The sequence below is a fragment of the Harpia harpyja genome, chromosome 19 (assembly GCF_026419915.1).
Source record: "Harpia harpyja isolate bHarHar1 chromosome 19, bHarHar1 primary haplotype, whole genome shotgun sequence".
Taxonomy (NCBI): Eukaryota; Metazoa; Chordata; class Aves; order Accipitriformes; family Accipitridae; genus Harpia; species Harpia harpyja.
This window is the reverse complement of record NC_068958.1, coordinates 11500294-11522921: the sequence shown is the minus strand read 5'-3', so window position 1 is coordinate 11522921 and position 22628 is coordinate 11500294. Positions and strand designations below refer to the sequence as shown.

The 22628-nt window shown below is 40.7% G+C and overlaps 1 protein-coding gene across 4 annotated transcripts in view; it reads left to right on the top strand.

The window, feature by feature from the left end:
- Positions 1-22628, top strand: part of PNPLA7 (patatin like phospholipase domain containing 7) — a 134000-nt gene that overhangs the window by 65035 nt on the left and 46337 nt on the right. For all 4 annotated transcript variants that reach the window (XM_052814281.1, XM_052814282.1, XM_052814280.1 and 1 more), the window contains 6 exons: positions 1822-1882; positions 4843-4992; positions 14232-14295; positions 14813-14981; positions 16154-16336; positions 16907-17025. In XM_052814281.1, the coding sequence (XP_052670241.1) occupies positions 1822-1882; positions 4843-4992; positions 14232-14295; positions 14813-14981; positions 16154-16336; positions 16907-17025 (746 nt within the window). The remainder of the gene's footprint in view (positions 1-1821; positions 1883-4842; positions 4993-14231; positions 14296-14812; positions 14982-16153; positions 16337-16906; positions 17026-22628) is intronic.

Genomic DNA, 22628 nt, shown 5'->3' with positions numbered 1-22628 from the left:
TTCCCTTTGAAAGGGCAATCAGTCTCATAATTTTTATTAAGAATTTATTCTTTCTCTCCCTGCTCCCCATAGTTGGGGCAGATTTCTGTAGCTACACCCAGCGCCATTTATTGAATCCCAGAACCGCAGATCTTGGCGTTAAAGTGGTAACGAGTTTGCTGGGTGATCATCAGCTCTTGTTATATTTTGGACAAATGGAAGCATTTAGATCCTGTCTGAGATTCCAGGATAAGGAAGGAGGCTGAGAGCTTACTTGCTGTTGGGAGGTGCTGTCGTTCCACCATCGCTCATTAGTGGCAGGGTCAGGCTGCATCGGTGCTCACAGCAAAACAGGTATGAACAATGTGTGTCTGCTCTTGGTGCAAATACGAGAAACTTCAAAGAAGGTGATCTTGGATCACTGAGGAGATGTTGATGTGGCATTTTTAGGAACTTGCAGTTATGGCTATGGGACAGAAATTACTGAAATAACTTTGTTTAGGTCTTACTCCTTGCTCTACTGTAAGTCGCACTGTGTTGGAAGCTACCTGTTTGCTCTTCTTCCTTCCTCCTACAGATGCTTAAAAAATATTGGTGCTTATTAAAGCTATGGAGTTTCATAGTCTAGGGCAATTTATTGGGTTTTTGTTGTTTGTTTGTTTGTTTTAAAAGCAGGATATACAAGTGATTCTGATGGGCATGCTGACCTGTCTTGATGCTTACATGGTCTTTTATTTGAAAAATGCATCCTGAAGCACCTATTCTTATGGGAACAGTGTGTCTGTCTGTGTGCAAAATCCAAGGTAGCCATTTGCTGCTGCTTGTTTAGCTTGTTAAGAGTTTGGAGAACTTTTTTGTGGTGGGTTGTGACTTTTTTATGTCCTCCTGAAGATTAGAGTTATTTTGACCTTGAATTATTTGTCTGGGGGGGAGTATCTAATGATTGCTCTATTAATTCTTAATGCATTTAAATATCTCTTTTCCTTATTTGGTAAAACATTTGCACATAGCTTTTGCAGAATAAATGATGCATTTTCCAAGTCTGTCACTCCTTGGTATTGCAATTATTAGTCTTCTGCTACACCACTTGTTGGGAATTATTGATTGTTAATGTTGGAGATAAGCTTGTCAGTTTTCAGATATGCTTGGCTATTTGAATATTGGTTTTTATTGATGTAAGTCCTGTTGGGGAAAAAAGCTTGGAAAAAAAATCTGTCCCTTCAAAGGTACCACGCAAACATGATTTGAGGGGGAAAGCAATTTCTTGGTTTGTTCTGATTCTGCAGGTGTTTAGAGTGTCTATTTATCCCTTTTACTCAAGATATCTTAAATTGGTTACTGTAAACTAATTCACAGGGGGTCAGATGGAAGCAAGATTGTGTGTGGGATCTGTTTGAGTACAGACTTGAACCTTTTTGAGCCTTTAGTACCTATAGAAGGTGGAGGTGTGCAACAGCCACTGAATAGTTAAGAGTGACTTAGAGGTGCAAGCGCACTGCAGAGAGAAATTAGGAGAACTGAAAATGCAATTTGACGTGTTTCCCAAAATAACTGGGTTTTGTTCTTTTGTTCCCAAAGCAAATTAAATACTGCCTTTTTTGGTTTTCTTTTGTTTTCTTGTTTTTCCAGATTAGAGTAAAATAAAGTGAAAGAAATCAAGACAAATGATTGGTCACCATACGTTACAGCCAGGAAAGAAGCTATGGTTATAAAACCTTGTCTTTGTATGGTTCAACCTGAGATAACATCTTAAAAAAGTTTGCAAGTATCCATTTAGAGGCACTATTTCTAGTACATTCTGCCTGAATGTTTCTTTTCTTTTTCTTTCTCTCCCATTGCTAGGTTGTGACTAGACTTATTCACTTGCTGGGTGAGAAGATTCTTGGCAGTCTTCAGCAGGGAGGTAAGACTCATTCCTGGACTACTCCCATTGATGCTGGTGCTTCCTTGGAGCTAGATTTATATCGTTAAATCTGGAAACAGAAAGCACATACTTGAAAAGAGAATTTGTCGCTAAATATTTTAGCTGTTGTCACAAGTGAATGGTGATTTTATTATATATATATGTGTACAAATTTTTTTTTGGCAGAGCATGGTTAATTAAGTGTGGGAATGGCATGATTTGCAATTGAGATGATAGAAAATTACTGCTGCATATGTGCAGTGAAATTTCCTTGAAATTTCTTGGAAGAGAAGAGCTCAAAGGGAGCATTGGAAATAGCAGCTGTAATAGACTTGAAGCAGATAGTCATGCTGAGTGACATCTGCGTGTAGACTGATTTAATATGTCTGTATTTGCATTATCTTAATGAATTGTCTGAGAGCAAATGGTCTGCTATGGATTGGTTCTTAAGCTTTGTGGATGTGGCACGGGCAAAACAAAGCATATTTACTGACTGAAGTGAGGAAATTTTCCAAATTTTCTTGGGCAGCTTTTAAAAGAAAGCAGATGCACATTAACTACTGAGGGTGTTGTGGGGTTCTTTGCTGTTGTGGGTGGTTTGGGGTTTGTTTGGTTGGGGTTTTTTAATTACTTTTATTGCTGTTTTTGCAATATTCCAAGGAGACTGAGAATGAGGTAGCCAACTCTCATGTTTTGGAGCAGTCCTGGGGAGTGAATCTCAAAGTCCGCTCTTTCTTTACATGCTCAGCTTTCTGTACACAATCGGTTGTGTACAAATCTCTAGTGATAATTGTACTTAAACTTTTGTGCATGCTGAAATGCCTTTGTGGCCTACGGCAGAGTCCACACTGCTTGGGAAATAGGGCAATATGCGATCTGGATCAAAGGGGAGGAAAATTAGTGACAGTGATAGGAGTTCAATCAGAGAATCGCCATTGAAGTTCTGAGGAGGGAAGGACTGGTGGAGATGAAGGAGTTGAGTGGTGATGTGTAACTTGTTTGAACCTACAAATAGCTACTTGAAGATTGCCAAAAAGAGTGGAAAATCTGTTTAATGTTCTGTGCAGAGCTATTTTAGAAGACTTGAAATGAATAACTCAGTTGCTGAATATATTTGAAAAAAGTTTATCTGGTATTTCTCTGTGTCCTGCAGTGTACTGTCGATCTTGCATATAGACTTTGAATGAGTTTTCATATGGTATATCAAGTACTTCCATATGTCCATCTCAAGAATTCATCTTAATGGTGCATCTTAGGCCTTTGCTGGGTGAAATGAGATAAGCAGGATGTTAAATCCTAACTTAGATGACAGTAAGTTTATTGTGTACTTAGAGCTGAGTTGATAGGCATTAGCAGCAAAGTAAGGTCGTCTGAGAAGGCTTAGTTAAAGAGAAAAGAATTAGTATCAAAATAAAAAGAACAGTTTGTAGAACACCCCTATCATTGATCTTTTCCTGTTCTAAGCTATCTAGGAAGATCTTAATCTTTGTCACATGCATCACGTACTTCTGTCAAAAAATGCTTTCCTCTGCCCGTACTCTTTGTTCTTACTCAGCTTACCATGTTATATTGGAGATACTTCCACAGTTACTTTGTGGCTACTACAGAGGTTCCATATTTTATATTAATACTCCTAAGCACATATCTGTAAAGCTCCACATTTTCCCATCTTGCAGAGAAGTGAAAATAGGTGGAGATACACATTCCCTATAGGAACTTTTTTTTGTTGAAGACAGGTATCTATTTCCATGATCGGGAATACCATGAAAAGTGAATGTTAATTTTTGGAATATTTTGATACTGACAACAGGTTTTGGGGTTTTGTTACTTCAGCTCATTCCTCTTGTAGGCTAAATCAATGCCTGTTCCAAAGTTGTGGCTGTTCCAAGTGATTCAAAATGCCTTTTTTTTCTTTCTCTTAACAGGTTAGGTAAATGCACATTGTATTTAACTTGTTTCTGGCATCCAGATATTTTTAACATTGCCTGACTTTTACCCACGCATGCTGTGTCAGCAGCCAAAGATGGTGGAAATTGAATCACAGAATCATAGAATCGTTTAGGTTGGAAGAGACCTTTAAGATCATCAAGTCCAACTGTTAACCCAGCACTGCCAAGTCCACCACTAAACCATGTCCCTAAGCAGCACATCTACACATCTTTTAAATACCTCCAGGGATGGTGACTCAACCACTTCCCTGGGCAGCCTGTTCCAATGCTTGGCAGCCCTTTCAGTTAAGGAATTTTTCCTCATATCCAATCTAAACCTCCCCTGGCGCAACTTGAGGATGTTTCCTCTTGTCCTATTGCTTGTTACTTGGGAGAAGAGACTGACCCCCACCTCGCTACAATCTCCTTTCAGGTAGTTGTAGAGAGCGATAAGGTCTCCCCTCAGCCTCCTTTTCTCCAGGCTAAACAACCCCAGTTGCCTCAGCTGTTCCTCATAAGACTTGTTCTCTAGACCCTTCGCCAGCTTCATTGCCCTTCTTTGGACACGCTCCAGCACCTCAATGCCTTCGTTGTAGTCTTTCAGTATTTGAGGTGCGGCCTCACCAGTGCCGAGTACAGGGGAACAACCACCTCCCTGTTCCTGCTGGCCACACTGTTCCTGATACAGGCTAGGATGCCGTTGGCCTTCTTGGCCACCTGGGCACACTGCTGGCTCACATTCAGCTGGCTGTTGACCAACACTCCAGGTCCTTTTCCGCCGGGCAGCTTTCCAGCCACTCTTCCCCAAGCCTGTAGCGTTGCATGGGTCTCTTGTGACCCACCCATTGATCTTCATCCTCTTACGAATGAAATATGTGGGAACTCTTTCCTTTTATGTGATACAGAGGATGTTACATTTATCTTAGGTTAAGCAATTCGGTGACACTTCCCTTGCTGCCTGACAGTTGAAAACAATAAAATGACACCTAGCTTTCTGGGTTGGCTGATGGCAAGTTTTTTCTTTTCAAACAGGTCATCCTCTTGGATTACACAGCTCGAGTAGCAAGTGGGATGCCGGAAATCCTGCCAGCAATCTCTCCACAGTAGCAATTATGCCAGTGTCTGAAGAGGTGCCACTTACGGCTTTTACTCTGGAGCTCAAGCATGCTCTCAGTGCTGTGGGTAAGAAGTGTTTACATGTTACTGCATTACAGGAAATAAATGCTTCTAATCTTTTTAGAGAGGTATGGCCAGGTACCTGGCATTAGTCAAAGGTGGATTCATGCTCTGTTGGGGGGGTAGCGGGACAGCAGTGCTCAGGATCAGCCTTTTTTATGACCTCTTGCTTCTCTGTCCTCATCCCTAATGTGCATTTAATTTTAGTGGAAAACTTTGTGGCCTTAGTGACTCAGAAATATTAGCCAGTCTATCTGGCCTCTCGCCTTGGCTGCCATCAGCGCTCCTAAGGCTGCAGGCATGCCAGTGGACAAACCTCACCACCAGTGGACAAACCCCACCACCAGTGCACTTTTCCCACGGTGCCTGTCTGAGAATCTGTGTGTCTTTCGTGTGAGAGTCTTTCAGGCTTCCTCAGTTGTACAGCTTCATCCAGCAAAGAATTTCTAATGCAGTTTTCTTTTGTTGAGGTAATGCAGTGAGTGGTAAGCATAAGACTTGATGGAAGACGCTTGTGGAGCAGATCCAGGTTGGCACTGGAAGTCCAAACTTAAGTCTTAAATCATTGTCCTGTTTGTTGCCAGCTTGTCTCTCGTGCTCACAAACCCATGTATTCAGCTCATAGTTGAGTCATTAATTGCTTTATCCATGGGTGAAGTTGTGTGTGCAAGTTCCAGTTGCTCACAAAACCATGTATTTAATTCACAATTCAGTTCACGCTCGGTACTACAGTTTGACATTTCCTGAACATCCTCTTCTTATCCTCATACACTATCATAGATCTCTTGAGTAAATCTCCTGTAGTCCTTTGATGAATTGCTAGTCTGCTATCTCACGGCTTATTATTTTGAAAAGTACAGGTTACGTGATGCTTGAGGTATAACCACTTACATTTACTAGTTATTTCCTTTTTGACCTTAAGGGTGTCTGGAGCTGGCAGTTTTATTCTGCTTAAAAAATCTTCTAGGCGAGCAGGCACAGGAAAAAGCTGTTGACTCTTGTCCTGGTTTCAGCTGGGGTAGAGTTAATTTTCTTCCTAGTAGCTGGTATAGTGTTATGTTTTGGATTTAGTATGAGAAGAATGTTGATAACACACTGATGTTTTCAGTTGTTGCTAAGTCGTGTTTATACCAAGTCAAGGATTTTTCAGCTTCTCATGCCCAGCCAGCAAGAAGGCTGGAGGGGCACAAGAAGTTGGGAGGGGACACAGCCAGGACAGCTGACCCAAACTGGCCAAAGGGATATTCCATACCATGTGATGTCATGCCCAGTATATAAACTAGGGGGAGTTGGCTGGGGGGGGTGGATCGCTGCTCAGGAACTAACTGGGCATCGGTCGGTGAGTGGTGAGCAATTGCATTGTGCATCACTTTCTTGAGTTATATTTCACCCTTTTTGTTCTATCTTCCTTTTCTCATTACTATGGTGATGATTATTATATTTTTTTATTTCAATTATTAAACTGTTCTTATCTCAACCCACAAGTTTTACTTACTTGCACCGGGGGTGGGACGGGGGGAGGAGTGAGTGAGTGAGTGGCTGAGTGGTGCTAGTTGCTGGCTGGGGTTAAACCACAACAATGTTTGAACTCTTCAACCTTTTGAAATATGAATTTGTGTGCAGCTTACGGTGGAGATGTGTTACAGTGGGAAGTAATTTGTGGGCGTTTGAAGATTCCTCTTATTTTGAGATGGCAGAAAAATTTTGTATCTATAACAGAGCACAGATCTCAGCCGTAGCTATATTGCTAATGGGTACTTCTTATGGATTGTTGCCAGCTTGTTTTGATGTGTGACAGCACTAGGAGCCTGTAAATAAAACAAACAGAAACTTAAGTGGATGGACTATTCACTATAAAAATAACCATTCTAGTTGAAAGCAACTAGAATGTGACAAACAAGGGGTTTTGTTATGGTCGCTTGGCCTTTCCTCATTCACCTTTCTCTTCTCTTCCCTTTTCTCTTCCCTTTTCTCTTCCCTTTTCTCTTCCCTTTTCTCTTCCCTTTTCTCTTCCCTTTTCTCTTCCCTTTTCTCTTCCCTTTTCTCTTCCCTTTTCTCTTCCCTTTTCTCTTCCCTTTTCTCTTCCCTTTTCTCTTCCCTTTTCTCTTCCCTTTTCTCTTCCCTTTTCTCTTCCCTTTTCTCTTCCCTTTTCTCTTCCCTTTTCTCTTCCCTTTTCTCTTCCCTTTTCTCTTCCCTTTTCTCTTCCCTTTTCTCTTCCCTTTTCTCTTCCCTTTTCTCTTCCCGACGTCTGTGTAGTGCTTGGCAGCTATAGATGGCACTATACAACCTTGGCATCTGAAATTCTTGCCAAAAAGGAGCAGACGGCTGCAGTGGGAAGAGGAAAGTGTTGTGTGAAAACACAGCTAGCCATATGGTTCAAAACACAGCTGGTAGACCAAGCTCTCTGGCCTTGAATAGCCTCTGTTCGTCAGGTCAGCTTATTGCTTATTCAGTCCAACAATGCTCTGAGACAGTTGTTAACCTTCTGCCAAGGCTTTACTGTGCGTGTTTACATACTGTGCAGAGTTGAGGTTTTTTTCATGCAGGCTGTGTGGGTTTTTTTTTTTATTTTTTTATTTAGCAGAAACAGCAGTCTCTTTCTTTCTCTCTCTCTTTTTTTTTTTTTTGTAGCTTTTGCTTTTTCTCCTTTTGTATTTTCTCCTTTATACTATGGCTATAAATTGTTTGGGTATTCCTTATTGGTGTGTGACAAAGTGCTGTGAGCAATGTGCCAGATGGTGCTTGGCTATAATGAAAGGGGCTGGTTTTTGGAATGATTTTTCTTCTGACTTCTTGAACCAAAAAATGAAATGAGTAGTAAAGTCTGTGTCGTGAAGCAAAATTTCAGTTTATTTTTAGATTGTCTTGGTATTTACCTGGTCATTAGAATTGTGTCCATTTTACATGTGGGGGAATCGAAATGTTATGTGAAAAGATTTGCATTAGGGCTTTGGTGAGCAGCTGGTGTATTGGAGCTTTGTGCTTCTGCCACCTGAGTGCTTACCTGCTTCTAATTTTTCAAATTGGCTAATTAGCACTTGGGATTTGGGTGTGAATTGCAGTTAGACCTTAAATGTATTTATGGAAATAAGAGGTGTTATTTAATATGCTTGAGAAGGCTTAACTGAAAATCTTTTTCTTAAGGAAGTCTCTTTCAGTGTGCATGTTCCTAATTTTTTAAAATAAGGGGTTTCGCTGTGTAGATTTGCTGTTATTAGTATATTTTTGTTGTTTAGTCTTTTGTATTTTCTTGAACCAACTTTTTAAAATTGTAAATTGTAATCAGATGTTGCCATTTAACACTTAACATTTGATCCATATTGTTTCATTGCTCTGGGCTTGAAATATGTTCCAGAGCAGTGGAGGGTAGCCTTAGTATGTGGGGTAAAAGCAGTTGGTTTTAGCTTTGTTTTGCAACTTAATATATTATTTTAGAAAATTCTTTACTCTTCTTGTTAATATCAACTTAAATGAATATTGCAGTGATGCCTCAGATCCCCTTGCTGCAGGTTGGAGACGAGTATAGAAGAAATTAGGAGGATGCAGGCAGTAATACTGAGATCAGTGCAAGGATCATCATGAGGTATCAGCTACTGCAGTTCTTGGGAGGCACCTGCCCTTGCTGCAGGCTGACCCTCATCCTGGTGAGAGTGGTTGGGATGCAGGTTGGGTTGTAACACAACCTGCAAAATTAGATGAGAGGATGGGTTCTCTTTCCTGCAACCAGCATTAAGAAGGCTATTGGCAGTGCTAGGAGTTGGAGCTGGTTGCAGGTTAATCTGTTTAACAGGATTTTTTTCTTTTGGTAATTTTTAACTGCTTCTATCTTATTAAAGGAGTATAAAAATAATGGCAAATAGAATACCTTAGTCTGATAGTGGAAGCTTCATAACACCATGAATTAATATATACTGTCCAGAAGAATTGGAAAAGTATTCAGAATCGCTACCCCCTCCCTCCCCCCGCTCCCCCCCCCCCCCCCCCCCCCCAAAAAACCAACCCACAACGCTTTTGCCTGTAATGAGGCAGAACTTACTGATATGGTTGCTTGATTCTGTTGTGTGGGTTTAATAAATTTTTTTCAATTTTTTTTTTTTTTTTAAATTTGTAATGAGAATACCTCATGTGATCAGACTGCTCTCTGTACTGGGTTTTCTGGGCCCCAGAGCACACTGACCTGGCTGGCCAGGTCCTGCTTGCATTCTGCACACAGGGAGCATCAATGTGTGGTACCACCCACAGCTTTATCCAAGTGATTCGTGCTGGTTTCTTTGAGATTTGGTGTTTCTGTGGTTTATGATAATTCAGATACTGTTTCTGGACAGTGTGATTGTGTCTCAATTAAATACTAAGGGATGTTCATGTTCCCATGGAGTTTGTTCTTTTAAAAGCTAGACAGCGAAGCAGTTACTTGGTACCTGGTGGCAATAACTCCACATGAATCTGCCTTCATCTTGAGACAGGTATAAATGTAAAATATGATCTGAGCATTGAGGAGAGAGCAGGGAAGTCCCGCAGAGCATGGTGAACCGGAGGCTACATCACTGCTTCCTCACTCTGTTTGCTTGTATGCTTCAGTGTGAAAGTCCTTTCTTTGAATCTTGGTCTTTGGGCCTCCAAAGAAAGAGGATGTAGAATATAAAACTTCCAAAAAAAAGGAACAGAATTTTCCACTTCTGGAGTGAGATGAAGGTGGGCAAGTTTTACAGCTGTGCAAAGTTTCAGGTTAGGATAACCATGCTGATGATTTCTGGTCAATGTTCATCGTGTCTGTATTTATTACGAATATTTTTTCCCCTTAATCCTGGTAGAGCTGAGAGCATCTCTTATCAGAAAACTCTTCTACAGTATCCAGATTTTGAAAAAGTATTTGCCTAACTACTTTTTTGTTCTTTTACCGAGACCAGCTAAATGATACCACATGGCTGTGCGAATTCTGATTATATGTGGGAGCCCTTTGATTGTATATAATTTCAAACTGAAGTAGAGAGGGGTTAAAATTCAACATATGTGTCTCTCTCCTTCCTTTCTGCCCTTTAAATATAAGCTTTATTTTAATTTCTAAAAATATATAAAGTATTGGAGGGCTCACTGCATTATCTTTACTAATAATTTATTGGAGTTTCCAATTGTAGTTCTGCCTGAATTTCTTTACACACAGATTAGATTTAAATGTTAAGTGTTTAATGTGGTGCCTGGACCCTGGCACAACTTGTTATTTTTTGCTGGGCAAGATCTTCTGACACTGAGATAGGAAACTCGTTTATCAGTTCTGTCTCTTTGACACATAATTTTGTAGACTTTTATTAGGCCAAATATAAATTCTCTTTTGATGAAGTTCAGGCAAGAAAGTTTGCTGTGCTAGAATTTTTCCCCAGTGCATTTTGTACTGGACGTATCTTTTTGTGTGAGTAGTTTTTCCAGGTGAGGTGGATTTGCAACCATTTCTAAGCATCAGAAATCACTCCTTGACCTCTGGGCCTCTGATTTCTCTAGGCAACTTTTTGATCATGTTTTATTAGACTTAGAACTAGGATATCTGTATTCCCACTCCTGCCTATCTTACAAAATTGATGTTATGTGGAAAAAAATTACCAAAGTGAGTACCATGCTCATCTTTGGAAAGAAATGAAGAGTTTTTTCTCTCACGTGTGATGTTTATGTCTCCTTACTGGGGCAGGATTTGAGCTTGGAAGCCTTGCTGAAGGGCTGTCTCAACCCTTTTCTTGAGTGCCTTTTATTATATATATTATTATTATTATTATTTAAAAGGTAAAATGAACTTAGACCTCTGATATTTGCCAGCATTTTTTTTCCTCCTCACCTCTCTTTCATGGAATTGTAGTTCTGTACTGAAAAACAGGTGACTCTGGAGTACCGATTTAGATGCTCCATGAGGATTCCCCATGAATCATGACCCTCTGTGCCTGCAGGTAAGGCTGCGGCCATGCAGTATTCTCACCTGAAGCGCATAAAAGCTGGGATTCAGAATCCCAGCAAGTTTGGTGAAAGAAAAATCTCACAGGGACTATTAAAAGTCACCACCTCTGGCTTGAGAAATTAATGATGTACAAATTGCTGGAGGCTTGGAGAATGTCATTAAGTTTTCCTTGCTCTAATACTCTTCCCCAGCAATCTGCTGGTCATCATCAGAGATATGTTTTTGGGCTTAGATAAATATTTAATGTTACCTCATATCACCTGTCCTATGTTCTTAACTTTGAGCTATTCACCCCATGTCTAATCCTACTGAAAGAGAACAGTCCTTCAAGGGTGCAGGTGGCTGATGGAGGATGGAGGGATGTTTTCATGATGCCAGCTGTAGCTGTAAATTACCTGTGAGACTGATGTCAGGTGTGGAGAGAGCATCACTAGATGATGGTGTGTAACTATAATAATGCGCATTGAGGATGCACTAGCACATCACCTTGGACACTCCTGCCTGCTGGTGTGGCTGTTCGAGGGGTATGTACTTGAGAATGATTTTGGGCGTTGGGTTGTTGGGTTTTTTTTTTTTAGTTTTTTTTTTTTAATTACTTTGTTGCTCTCAGCAGTTTAGTTTAAATAACACTTTTGGTCATTCTGTTTTATGAGAACACATATGTTGGTGTTCTTGATCACATTAATGGAGGGTTATTTAATGGTTTATTAATTGGGAGCTTGCTAGAAATTGGAAGTGTAGAGCAGATGGTTGTTATTTCTGAAACAAAACAGAGTTGGTTCAGTTGGAAGCATCACCATGTTCTGTGCTGGGGATGAATAAGGGTCTGGGTGTCTTTGTCCTGTGCTGCCGGTGTGCAGAGGGGATGCTGGGCAGACTCCTCCCGAGCCAGCATAGCTGTGTGTCTGCCTGTGCGCACTTGTTTGTGTCATATACTGTGAACTGCTTCTTTTCCAAATACAGAAGTGAGGTGAGTGGACGTGATTTCTGAAGTAATATACCTCTCCAAGGCTCTTTTTTGATGCTTGATGGGATGTGTTGTCCCCATTCAAGATATCTGTGGGTGAAGTAGCCATCACCTTAACTAACATAAAGATGCACCCCTGCTCTACAAAGTCTGCCTCTCTCACCTTGTATTAAAAGGTGTTCTGGCTGGCAGGGTTGCTGGGTTTAATGGTTTCCCCTTAGGGCATGGGCCCCAGTGCATCAGATCAATATGCTGTACTCCAAGCTCCTTTGCTGATGTTCTTGGATCTCAGTGACCAGGTGCAGGGAGGTAACAGCCAAATGCAGAGGTGGAGCATGCTGTTCCCTCCTCAGCATTAGTCTCTCTTACTTGACATTTTTATTGTATTCCTCAGCTCATTTTGCATTCCTGGCTGTTCATCTTTGCCTACTAAACTTCCACCGCTGTCATAAAGCTTTGTAAGTCACATATCCTGGAAGAATATTTGGTCTACATATCATTTCTATTTTGCTGAGAACTTTGACACATTAATGAACACAGATGATAACTCTGCTGTTGAATGCTTTTTCAAAATTGACCTGCCCTCTCTCCCTTGCTGTCTTCATTGCATGCAATGTCATCAGTATTTCTTCTGGGAGACCTCTCTTAATCCCATTACACCATCCAAAGTTGTGCTAGACCAACTCTTTGTGAGGCTGAATGGTGAATCAGATCAAGGAATCTACCAGTGTTAAAAATAAGGTGGTAAAAAAAACCCCACAAGCATTGGGGTTCCTGGCAGACAGACGGTTCAAGGAGCAAAAACGGAGGAGCAGCACAGATGCAGGAGTGAAGGGCAGATTAAACCAGCTCTGCTCTTGAAATATGCTTATGAACTAGTTCCGTCTACTTGGGACTTGTTGCTTTCATAGGAACCAACCACCATAAACTTTATTGGATGATGAGGAGATTAAATTCTACTCTCAAGTCATCCTCCTTTCTGTCCTTTCTTATCAGCTTTTACTTTTTGGTCTCTGCTTACAGGATATTTTTGTCCATTTTGTTTGCTCTTCCTTCATTATCAGTGTAACAGAGAGCAAACACAATTTGGATGTTTGAAAATACAAGATGAAAAATCATACTTACGAGTTTTTTTCAAGTCTAACACTAAAGTATGTTAAAAGAGAGTGAAGCCTTTGCAGGAAGAATCAAGCATTGTGAGGGAAACGAGTTGGCCCTGAAAGTCAGGATGGCCAGCTGCAGATACTGTACTTGTGGGTTTTTGCTTTTTGAGCACATAAGTGTGAAATTGTGATCTTTTACCATGTTGTGCATTCATGGTTCCTTGATTTTTACTAAACACATTAAGCCATGCTGCTTTATTAGTGCCTTGAGAGACCTCACATAATTAAGTGTTTTGTTATTTCGTACATAAATTTCAGTTCTTTTGTTAATGAAAAAATGAAGGATTACATAATGAAAACATTAATACAGAGCAACTGCTCTTTCATGTTTGTAAAGCTGAATTTCTCAATATGAGACAGATAATATTTTCTTTAGGTATGAGGTTATTCCCTTAAGTTTTTTCTTTGCTTTTTTTTTGTATTTAGTTGCAGTTATTCTGCAACGTCCACCACACGTGGCATGTATTGCTGCTGATGAAACAGAATTGCTAATAAGAAAAATTAAGTTTCTTGCAGGCACTTTGGTTTATGTGCACCAAATTTCACCTTGCATATAATGTTGTGCCAGATATGTGCATATGCCTATCTCTATAGTGGAAGTAGTGTGAATCGGACTGTGTCCTATAGATTTGGGACTCTCTTTCTCCTTAGGGTTGGTAGTGGTATAGATTCCTGTTGGCATGTTGAATAAGAAGTAGCACTACTATAGAAAGCTGTAGGATTCATCTGGGGAGTTGGTTCAGTGCAGGCTGAACAAATAAAGTATTTCAATAGGTCAGTGAAATAGCTTTTTGCTTTGAAACCAGACTCCTGGCCTTTCTATGGTTGCAAAAGGTATGTGATATTCTGAATGTTGTGTTTGTGAAAATGCAGCTGCAGTAGAAACTGTCATCCTACGTGACACTGAGGAATGCGATAAAAGAGAGCTTGTAGGTTGCAACTAATGCAGTAAGAGCGCTCTAGGAATATGGAGAATGGGAAGATGTTATTGTAGATAAGTGTGAAGACTTTGCGTCAGCTCTTCCTTCTACAGCAAGTCTGATCAATGCACTGATACATCACGATCTTCAAAGCAAATTCATGGAACTGCATTTGTTACAGCTATGTTTTCTTAATCCAGTTTGTCAGGAGCTGAATGGCGGGTGTTCACATATGAAACTTCTTGTTTTTCCAGGTCCTGCGTTGCTGCTCACCAGCGATAACATCAAACAGCGACTTGGTTCTGCTGCACTGGACAGGTACCTGTCCTCATTATTACTTAGGAAAAAAATGCAGAAAGATACTACGCTGGTCTTATAAATATACAGTGTTTGGGAATAAAATCCTGTGTTCTAGCATATATTATGCTTTCTCATCAAGTTGTTTGAGACAACAATGTTTCAAGAGTATTTGGTTCAAATGTGGGTGGTTTTTTTCCATAGTTACTTTCTCACTTGTGAAATTGGAAAAGCTGAATTGCTCCAAGTGGGTATTGTGTACTCATTCTTAGGGATTCCGTGGAAGTCTTATTGAAGTTAGGCATCACTGCATCCTCTTTCCTCTGTGTATATATCTAATGGTATAAATAATGGAGAGATAAAGAAAGCATGATCTTGGAAATGTAAGCAGATAAGGTTCTTAGGCTGGACAAGCAAGAGATGCAGGTCTCTGATGCCCTTCAGATTTTGTGCTTGACATGTAAGATTTCTCTCTACTTTGTTAGGAGCTGTGATATAAAACTGTTTGAATTTTGGTTTTTTTCTTTTCTGTCCCCAGTATCCATGAATACCGACTAACTAGCTGGCTGGGACAGCAGGAGGATATTCACCGTATTGTACTCTACCAGGCAGACAGCACCCTTACTCCCTGGACTCAACGCTGCATCCGGCAGGCTGACTGCATCTTAATCGTTGGACTGGGAGACCAGGAGCCTACTGTTGGAGAGGTGTGGAAATAGTTCCTTCCCATATTTGCAGTGTTAACAGTCCAGATCAAAGAAGGTTGCTTCATACTCATGAATTTTCCTGGGTTTAATACACAGCGAAGCATAAATAATGCAGTATTCCTGGGAAATATGTATTATAAATAGAAAATGAATTGAACGAGGATCCTCTGAAGTGGCAAGTTTTATGTAGAAGTATTTCCAGCTAAGTTCTTTAAAGAGTCATTTTGGCCAATGGTAAATCAAAAGTCAGATTGCTTTGAAGCTTTGCATTTCTGCCAGAATTTCTTTGCAGGATCTCCAGGCAGAGAGAGAAATTCTTTTCTGCCTGGATGGAATTCATGGTGTGTGCTAAGGAAAAAGTAGATATAAATTGTATTGTATGACTAATTTAATATATTTTATTACAGATTGTAAGCTGTACTTTTTTTTCCCCTTACTATTGTTATTTTTGGTATTTTACTACCAAAGTTGTTTGACTAGGCACGTAAAATTCTGTAAGAAATTAAAAAATGAAGTCACAAGTGGGTTTTTTTAGGATTGTGAAGGGCTGAGTCTGACCTCCAAAGAGCCTGGGACTGGTACCACCTGCAGTGTTCTTGTGTGTCACTTTGTGTTGGTTCTTCATGACTGTATGTGAGAGGCAGGAAGCACAGTAAAAGCAAGTTGCCATCAGTTGCCTAAAACAACAAAAAAATAAAAATAAGGAATACAAGGAGGAAGAAGTGGTCTGATTGGAAGTGCAGGAACAAAACATGCTGAACATTTGTAGGCTTAAGTATGACTTGGGAAGCAATCTCATTTTGTATGAACAGTGTGTGTCTGTGCTGTGCATTTAATGGTCTGTGGTTTAGGTAAAAAGCATTCATTTTTAAGCATTCAGGTTTGAGTCCTTGTGTGATTTGAGAGTTCTATGTGCCATGTAAGCCCACAGCTAACAATGTAGTTGTTTAAATCAATCTTGTTTGAGGGTTCTTAGTGTGCATAGTTGTCTGCAGATTCAGATAGGAATAGGGGTCAGACGTATACGTGTGTGTGTGTGCATATATACGTATATATATGTGTGTGTGTATATATATATATAAAAAATTCACAATACAGTATTCTGTTAAACTGATACTGGAGCAGTAAATACCTGATACCCCTATTCCTTTGGTGTCTATGATGTGCTGTAGCTGGAGAGGATGCTGGAGAACACTGCGGTCCGAGCTCAGAAGCAACTTGTCCTACTCCATAAGGAAGATGGGCCTCTCCCTTCCCGAACTGTGGAATGGCTCAACATGCGGAGCTGGTGTTCTGCTCATCTTCATCTCCACTGTCCACGCAGAGTCTTTTCGAAAAGAAGCCTGCCCAAGCTGGTAAGAGATTCCTGCTTTGGTGGCTGGTCCCTTAGCTGTAGTACTTTACTTGTATCCATGTATCAAAGGTAATCTGAGATAACGATACTACATGATATTCTGATGTGCAACTGGCTGTTACACAGGTAGTTTTCTCTCTAAATCTGTTTGGCTTCGATTTACTATAGGAAACATAGGGATAAGGGGCTCGCGTCTTCTTTATGGTAAATACTATCTCAAGGTCTTATCGATAGGTGTGTACACACGGCAGAGTCCTTTTCATTGGGAGGATCCCCATGCTTGCAAAAACCATGCTAAAGGTAGAGCACAGGCAGACTTGGGATGCTTCCCAGTAACTTCAAATCCTTGTCAAGAAAGAAATAACTCCAAAGAAAATACTGTACTACAGTGAAATTCTCCCAACTACTATAAAAGTATGAGAGATGCATATGGTCAGTAGAAGAGTTTGGATACTTCATTAGCCCTCTTTGTTTGAAGAACAGCTATTCACTTTTTAACAGTATGTTGTAAGCTGGTAGTGTAGACTCTACTCTGCCTTTAGAATGACCATCTTCTGTCTCTCTTCTGCAGATAGAGATGTATGAACGTGTGTTCCAGAAACCACCAGACCGTCACTCTGACTTTTCTCGCCTGGCTCGTGTTCTGACTGGAAACGCCATTGCACTGGTGCTTGGGGGCGGAGGAGCAAGGTAGGCGGCTTATCCTGGACAAGCTGGTGCATTGCTACCAGATCCCAGAGCACCGCTGTCACTGGGCTGCGACAGATTCTTCAGGATAACAGGCATTCGATAAAATCAGCACTGTTCTGTAAGCAGCATTTGGGGGAGACACTGAGGAATTGCTTTTGTTACACAAACTTAACCTGCTGTGTGGATTTGTGCCTGGATTTCTGCAGAAGGAACATGAGTGTTTGTGACCTCTTGAGACCTCTCATGAGTTGGGCTTAATACCAGGAGATGACCAGGGCACTAAATATGATGCTTCTTTCTTTTATTGGCCTGCACTATGGATTTTTTTCTCCTATGGATTCTGGTATTAGAAAATAGCTCACAATATTTCAAAGGTCCCCAAAGCTCTTCAAGGTTTGAGCAGCAAGAGGAGTTATGTCCTCTAATGGGAGAATGTTCTCTTCTTTATAATTGCCCAAAACCCCAGGTACCTATACACTTCTGACAGCCTTACTTTACAGAAAGGTTGTATTTTTGCAGATATGAGGGCAAGATGTGGGCTGAACACTCTATTAGAATTCCATCTGAATTCCTGGTGAGCTTTGGAAATAAATTACTGACGTTTTTCTTTGGAATCCCTTTTTGCTTTGAGAGTTTTATGTTGAGACAAATTTAGTAGTCCTTTGTCTCAAGAGAGCACTGTCTTTGTTGTCTTCATCATTGTGTTCTGGAAGCCTTTCTTTAAAACAGTGCTTTGAAATACTGCTCTCAAAAATAAAAAAAACAATTTGTACATAGTCGCTCTATTTAAGTCTACAGAAATATCACATTTTTGTCTTTGGGCCAGTGCGTGCTTTGGGGGTAGTATTCGCTACAGTAAAGGTTAGAGCTCCTTTGTGACAGCTTGTTCTGATTAGTCACTTGATGCTGAGACAACCAGCACTGTGGCTGTTTCTTTGAGTGTCTGCAAAGATGCCTTTATCCTGCTTGCTTTCACAGTTTCCTCACCTAAGATGATTTTAGTATTTCATTTCTGAGATAAGCACTGTCCTGTGGAGACACAAAGTAAAGCCGGGGAGGAGAGCTTCTACATAATCTGGGTATCTCAGGAGGCTTCTAATCAACTGATGCAAAGCACTCATGGGTTTTTTTTTTTTTTTTGGTACGAGCTATCTGATATCTCTGTCTCTGCTGAAGCCTGTGTCATGCTAAAATATGTGCACTTCTATATTTCTGGCAGCACATTTTGCTCATTCCCTTCCTTTCTTCCTTCTGTAAACACTGCTGTAATTTTTGCCAAACTATTTATTTTTTGTTCTACTACTTAATTTGCAAGCTACCACCTGCTGGTTTTCAAGAGCAGAGGTAAGAAAGAGCAGGATTACTGAGCTGTGTGTTGGTCCGGTGTTGTCCTTCTCCACAAATCTGAACCGCTGCACTGCTACTGTGTTGGCTTTAGGATTTCTGGATGCGCACCACCCATTCAGCAATGTGACCATGTGCCATTATCCGTTAATTTGCTCATTTCTGCATCCATGTAATATGGAGGACTTTGAGGATTAAATGGATAAATGGATAAATACAATAATTTCTTCTTTCTCTGAAACTGTATTTGTCATGGACTAAAATGCTTTTTCTGGAGGTTCAGGCTGGCACATGGATGGTGTGAGTATTGTGTTTTCAATGGAAAGGTACAGAATGCTATTTCTGTAGTTGAATTGTCATCTAAATTGTGGTTAGACGAAAGATTCGGATCTCTTAAAAGTTTGATTCTGAAGTGAGAATATAATTAAGACTCTGGGGAAGGGACGAAGTTACTCTGAACTCTGTAAAAATCTGCTTTTGGAAGGTCAGAATAAGTTCTTAGGTCCCCATCTCTATGAACAAGGGAACTTCAAGAGATTGTGCACTAGGTAGTTAAAATGATCCTGTGACTAAAGCCCGTTCCAGCTAAAAACATCTTGATGGGTTGCTGCACAGGCTCTTGATAGTGTAGCCTTTGGATAATATACTACATGGAGTAACCTCCTGCCTTGTTCTAGAAGCATGAATCATACTGGTCACAAAGCCCAGAGAGAGCTAACACTTACAGGGTGCTGGCTGGTGGTTATTTCTGTTAAAGGTATTGTGTTCTGTGACTCCAGTAATATCAATTATTTAGTTGTTACTTTGGGAATGTTTGTTTGGCTTCCTAGTGACAGTTGGTTTGGGAGGTTTTACCAGAGCAGCTTCCTAGTAATTATCTTTGTGGCTTGTCATGACAAAAGGCTCATAGGATCTAAAGGTTTTCTCTCTCTTGTGAGTATAAAAATAAAACAAATCGAAGTGATACAGTTCTAAAATTATAGCTTTTTGCTTTTGCTAAATGCTAAGTTAATTTCAGTTAGAAACATTGTGGAGCTTGAGGGAAGGAAAGGGGATTTATGTTTAGAAAAATAATACCTTTGAGCTACATAGTTGCAAGAATAATGACACATCAAACCCTGCAACAAAGGCATAAACCCTCCCATAAATCATTTGCATGACCTTCAGCCATCCCACATACAGCCCACCCTTTCTTTGTTTTTTAAAGCTGTTTGAAAACTGAAATTTACGGGGAGTAAATAATTAATACAGAAGTATCTGGGAATCCCTAGGGCTTTGGAAAAAAAAATGGGTCATGCTGTTTCAGAAGACTGACTTAAGCAAAATTGTGATGACAAGCTTTGTTGTTGATTATAACGTCATAATTCTAGGAGTGAATTTGGTCCAACGTGCCTATTCCACATAGGCATAATGGGAAAATACAAAGCATTAGATCTGTTCCAGTTTGGTTATTTTGATAAGAAGCTATATTTGCAGTAACGCACATGATGTGCCTAAGGTATGCTTATTGAGAAGGAAAGAGCTATTATTAAAAGAAGTTACTTGCCTTTTTCAGATGTACTATCTACAATAAGGCATAATAATCAGCTGCACATTCATGCTGGGAATGAATGCACGTGGTGCCAGAGACCTTTACCAGACGGTACTTGTGGAGTCTGCATATCCCGCCCTGTCTGTGCTACATGATGCATAGGTGGACGGGGCTCTGCAGCACGCCATGCCTTTCCCTTCTCTCCACTGCCCTTTCCTTCAGGCAGAGCATTTAAGCCTTCCCTGAGGAGCTGCTGTTGAAGGATATTTGTAGATATTTCATCAGGGTGTCTTTTCATTTCTCCTTTTTCCATTTAGTTTTCTCCTCAAACTTACTATTTCACCTCAGCTCTTGATATGTCAAGCAGTTTTTTTCCACAGAGCTTTCTTGCTGACTCTAGGGATTTGACTCAGACTCACGCCTTTTCATTTTGGGTAGTTGGCCTGTTTCGTCAACTCGTTCTTTCTGCCTTTTCTTCTTTATTTTCAGCTCTGGCCCTCTGAAAAGGGAGGATAAAAGCAGCAGCTTAGGAGAAGCAAGTTATTCCTTTCTTGTTATGAAGATATTTGTGTCTGATGAACCCACTTGTTGCCTTGTGTGTCTGTCTGTGCTCCTGAAGCCTGTGCCACATGCAGTGTGGTCACGCTCCATGCTTTCAGAGAAGGCCAAACGTGCAGGTCCATGTACCACCTGGTCACTTATTGGCTGCTGCATTGAGCCCGACTTGGGTCTCTGTGCTCCTTAAAGCCTGGCTTTATCTTCTGATTCAATGCCTTTACCCAATGATGAAGAGTCCCTGAGAGACAGATCTCATAATTATTCTGCTCTCAGGAGATCAGATTTGTCTTCCACACTCTCAGTGTGTGACTCCAAGACCCGACTGCGTGAAGAATAAAACAAGGAGGTTTTACTGTCGCTGCATCCATTATGTTTGGCTGCAACTCCAGTTCATTCAGGCAAGTTTGAGTAAAAACCTGCTTACCAGTCTTGCTTACCTTCTCTGCCACCAGACACCAATCCCTTGGCACTGCTGTTCATCTAGAAGGCACAAAGACAGAATTTGTTTGTGCTTACTCTGCACAAAGACTTGCAGCTTACAAGTAATCCCTAGCATAGTGAGGTTGGGCAAAACTGCATTCTGCGGTTGGAAGGAACCAAGGAATGCGCAGGTTAGATTGTCCTATATACATGGGTCAAGCAAGGAGAAGGTAGTGTATGCCAACACCCACCTTGGGATGTGGTGGATGCACATGTGTATCTCCCAGGGCAGGTACAAGGAACTTTTATTTGAAGGCTGGGCCCAATTGTGGCAGCACGTTGAGAGGTTTCCCAGCTGTCACTGTGCCCCCTTGTGTTTCTGAGCAATCATGCTAGAAAAGAATTGATGAAAAGCTTCCAACATAACTTAAGGAAAAAATTGAAACAGTCATTCCAAGACTTTAGAAAATCATATTCCTTTTCTGAATGTTGATGCATGCTTTTAGCATGCAAGTTTGGCTAGGAGGTGAGGAGCTCTTGCATATGAACAAACCCTGTAGTGCTTCCCCTGCTCCATCTTGTTTAAAAAGAAATTGATTTTGGATATTGATGACCTGGCCTATCCATGTAAAACACTTGAAAGCAAGTAAATGCTGTGCTGTAAGATACTATATTCCTACTGTTGTATCTTTGCACATTTTTTTTGTCTCTGCCTCTGGGGCAGAGAACCTTCTAGGGAGCTCTCGACTACCTTTAGCAGATGAAAGGATGTGTTGTTCCACAGCCTGTAATGCAATACTTTAATTACAGTCTCAACAATTAAGTGGTATCAGAGTTGACATAAGTGCAGAGGCTGAATTTGCAGTATGCTTATGTGAGGAGTCAGAATTGTTAAAGATACTAGTATCTTTTGGGGTTTTTGTTTTTCTATCTTGTTTGTTATTCTAATTTGGAGAGGAGCCTTAAAATGTACAGAAATCTTGTGTTCTCATCCCAGGTGAGGGCAGGCTGATTCTTAATTCTGTCTTTTTCCCCATGATAATTGAGGACAGGAGGTGTTTTGTGGCTACCCTGTTATTTAGTTGCTTGATGCTTCCTACTTCATTGGATTTTGCCATCTGAACTGTGAGAAACTTTTGCTGCTTCATTGTATGATGTAGATCTTCAGTGTTTGGCAAGAGGATACACTGCAGGCAACAGAAATTGTGCTTTCACCTCCTGTGAAATTCTCATCAGCTTTTTTCTGAGAGAAGCTATGAAGTCACTGGGTTTTTTTTCCCTTGCTTGACTTGATTAAGGAAAAGTTGACGAGCTGCCAAAATTAATGAACATGCAAATACTCAGCAGCATAACATGGTAACGCAACAGTTGGACTTACTCGGGCAATGTGCTGCAAGGAAGGGATGTTAGAAATAAAACCTCTTCTTTTGGGGGGCTGTTGTTAGCTCTACCAAAGACCAAGGTCAAATGGCAATGCAGGAAGGTCCAGTTTCCAGCACTGCTGCCGTGCAGAAGAGCACAGAGAGCTGTAGCTGTGCAGGTTACCTAGCGACTGAGATCCCTTCTGGTCTGTCATCTTTTGCTCCATGGTCCACAAAAGCAGAGAGAAGTGTGTCTTGTTCCCTGAAAATAGGGAAGACTGCACAGAAAATGTCTAAGCTTAGCAAGTCTTCCAGGGCATAATAAAAGTGAAGTCTCCTAGGTCAGGACTGAGGTTTGGACACCGCGGGGTAGAGCAGGCTGGCTGGTA